At 36.9% G+C, this 3,235-nt stretch overlaps 1 protein-coding gene across 1 annotated transcript; it reads right to left on the bottom strand.

The window, feature by feature from the left end:
• Nucleotides 1–144: 144 nt before the first annotated feature.
• Nucleotides 145–2,752, bottom strand: LOC111445309 (protein SMAX1-LIKE 3-like). Its single transcript, XM_023083602.1, has 4 exons — nt 2,160–2,752; nt 1,374–2,077; nt 1,222–1,294; nt 145–1,120 (listed from the first exon to the last, which is right to left on the bottom strand). Exons 1-4 carry the CDS (start codon nt 2,685–2,687, stop codon nt 248–250), a joined length of 2,178 nt encoding a protein of 725 aa, XP_022939370.1. The 5' UTR covers nt 2,688–2,752; the 3' UTR covers nt 145–247.
• Between the last annotated feature and the right edge of the window lie 483 nt (nt 2,753–3,235).

The following is a 3,235-nucleotide window of genomic DNA, read 5'->3' as shown; positions in this document are numbered from 1 at the left end:
GCTAAGTTTTTTTTTTTTTTTTTTTTCATGATTCCCATGCAAAAACAATAATGTCAATTCATGATTTACAATAAAGTTTTTGACCATATTATAACACATTTATGTTCTTATATTTGGTTATTTAATGATCTTATGAACCAAAAATGAAAATCCCAAGAGAATTTGCATTAATAATTTACACATTTACATTCATCCCAACAAAAGAAGAAAAAAAAAAACTAATCCCAAAATTAAAGCTTTCTAATAATTATGAAAATAAAATCTTCCCATCCACAAATTCTTCCATAATCCATCTGATTCTGTCTCCATTTGAATCTTCGACGGCTATGTTCAAATCCAACGAAACAAGTCGTTCGTGTTCGTGTTCTTGTTCTTGTTCTTGTTTAATGGTCCGTTCTTCGGCGTTGAAGACGATAATCGCGTCCTTTAGGGGACAAAATTCCCCATCAGAAAGCTTCACACTTCCCTTTTGAATGGCTTCTTTAATACCCATTAAGGAACAGTGATCAATTTGTTGAATGTCTTCCATGAAGAACAGTCTATGAGGATTTTCATTCACTGCCTCTGCAAATCTCTGTAAATAACTGCTACCCAGTTCATCTCTGGTCCTTTTTTTGCTGTGATTTTGTGATTTTTCATGATTGAAGCTGCTCAAACTGATGGATATGAGGTTTGTTTGTGATCCAAAGAAGAATTTGGCTAATTCTCTTGCTGTTTGTTCTTTGGATTGGCTTTGTTCTTCATTTCCTATGAACAAAAGGCAGCAACTTTCTTGATGATCATGATGATTACGATATCTGTTCTTGCTGTTCTTGCTGTTCTTGGACCTGCATTGGAGGATTTTGGCTGAGATTTCATTAGCTTTGTGGTTTGAGCAATTGGGAATGGTTTTTGAAAGTTTCAAGCAATCATCTTCTTGATCTTCTTGATCTTCTTGATCTTCTTCCTCCATTACCACTTCACTTGTGGAAGCTGAGTTCGGGCTCGAATTGGGGTTCGAGAGGAGATCCGGTTTCGAAACGACGTCTCGTTCCGGGTTCTCGTCCCAGAATTGATACTCTTTTGGAGACTGTTTGAGGCCAAGAAAGTTATAGTGACCGAAATTATCACATGTCCCATCCTGTTTAAGACAGACAAAAAGACAAAACACAAACATTAAAAAAGTCAAAAACGAAATAGAAGTGGTCGGAAGTCAAATTTTCATTAATTTTTACAACTAACCTGTTCATCGGTAATTACGTCACTTTTTCTTGCATCGAACCGTTGGAAAATTGTTGGAAAATTACATTCTTGGCTGAAAAACAGTAAAAAAGTATGAGATTTAATGCAAATAATCTCTGTTTCTTTTGAAAAAAAACATGTTTTTTTGTTACCTTTCAAAGCTGAGACTTAGACTCAAACTGCCAACAGGAACAGCAAGAGGCTGAAGTGACCAGAGCGACTCCAAAGAAGGCCGACCAGCCTTACATTTCATATATATTTGAAAAGTGGCAATACCCATAACCCAAAACCTTCCAAATCCTTCATTATTTCCATGGAATATCAGTGTTTTAAGCTCCATTATCAGCTGCTCCACAGGGCTGTAATGGCTTCTCTGTTCATAATTTGACCAAAACTCTGCGACCCATTTGAGATCTCCCAAATAAAAGATAACCCTTTTGCCCATACAGCTTTTAACGATGCATTTCAGCTCCAAAACCTTCTGTTCTATCTCCTCCTTTGAAAGGTTCCTCAATGAAAACAGAGGAAGGCTTAAGAATTCTACGTCTTTGAGCTCTTTTGGGACTTCCCCTTTCTCAAATTTCTCCATTGCTCCTCTTATCATTGCTTCAGCTATGCCCAAACTCTCGCCTATGATCACTGTGTTGATGATTCTCCTGGCTTGGCTGATTCTGATTGATATCTGTTCTAAGACGTTTGATATCTCTTTTGCGTGATTGGGGGTGGCATTGATACTAAATTGGGTAAAGGGTATTGATTTAGAGGTGTTTATGGCAAGATTTGGAGGGGTTGAAGTGTTTGTGGGTATCAAGTTCCAATTTTTCTCACAAAAGTAGTGTCTTTCATTGTTGTATTCCTGTAAAGAACAAGAAAATCTTCATGGGTTTGTGTTATAATAGAGAATAATGAATAATAACATGAGTTTTTGAGTCACTAACCTCCAAGGAAAGAGCTTTTTCAACGTTGTTTTTGACTTGTATACTAGAGAAACCAGCTTCTCTCATGACTCTACTAACACTTGGGTCATCCAAGATCGAGATTATGAGTTGCTCCAACTCGATCTTCAAAGCTAAAATCGGTTGTTGTTGTTGGTGTTGTTGTTGGTTTTCAATAGAGCCGCGACGTTGGTGTGCTTGCGCTCGTTTGAAAGCAGCAACCAAGGCATTGGAAAGGCAAGGATTAGGATATTGTGGGCCAAAGAGTGGGTTCGGTGTCGACGTAGGGAGACGATTGAGAGCGACATTGAAGCAAAGCTCAAGAGCTTTGCATTGGAGAGGATGAGAATGGCAATGAAGACAAGCTCTACGAAGGAGACCGGAGGAGGAAACGAGCATGGCGCTAGCAACATGGAGAGGGGTGACATGGGCGTGGCCTCGACGTCGTGCAAGGCCGATGGCTTGCTTCACGGTCACCTCGGCCTCGACGCTAAGAGCTTGGAGTTGTATAGTGCAAATTCCAGCTCTCATGTTTGCAACTACACTCTTTCTTTTCTTCTTGGGTGTAAGAAACTTGTTGAGTATATAAGGGGAGTATGTTGGTACCTTTCTTGTTAGTGAGGGAAATTTGTTGGCTTTTAATAATATATGAAAAAATAAAATAAATAAAAATAAATAAATAAATAAAAGGTGGTTACCATGTGATATGCTAACTTTGTTTCTCTCACATAAAAAATAAAAATAAATAAAAAAAAAATTAAAAGGAGGGGTCTTGAACTTTTGTTAAGAATAAGATAAAAAAAAGAGGGGAAAAAAACAAGGTTTGGGGTGAAAAATGGAAAGAGAAAAAAGAAAAAGGTTGAAAAAAATAAAGAAAAAGGTGAGGGGGGCATAGAGGCAATAATAAAGGAGTTAAAGGACCTAAAGTGAAAAGAGAGGACTATGTGATTTTTACTGTTCTTAAAGAGAGGGGAATAATATTTTTAATGTCTCTTTTAGGATTTATTGGGAAATATAGATCACAATAAAAATCAAATGAAAAAGACAGATATTTTAAAAAATATTAATAAATTTAATTT

Source organism: Cucurbita moschata, unplaced genomic scaffold (genome assembly GCF_002738365.1).
Source record: "Cucurbita moschata cultivar Rifu unplaced genomic scaffold, Cmos_1.0 Cmo_Scf00007, whole genome shotgun sequence".
Lineage (NCBI taxonomy): Eukaryota > Viridiplantae > Streptophyta > Magnoliopsida > Cucurbitales > Cucurbitaceae > Cucurbita > Cucurbita moschata.
Note: the sequence above shows the minus strand (reverse complement) of the source record. Positions and strands in the feature narration are given on the sequence as shown.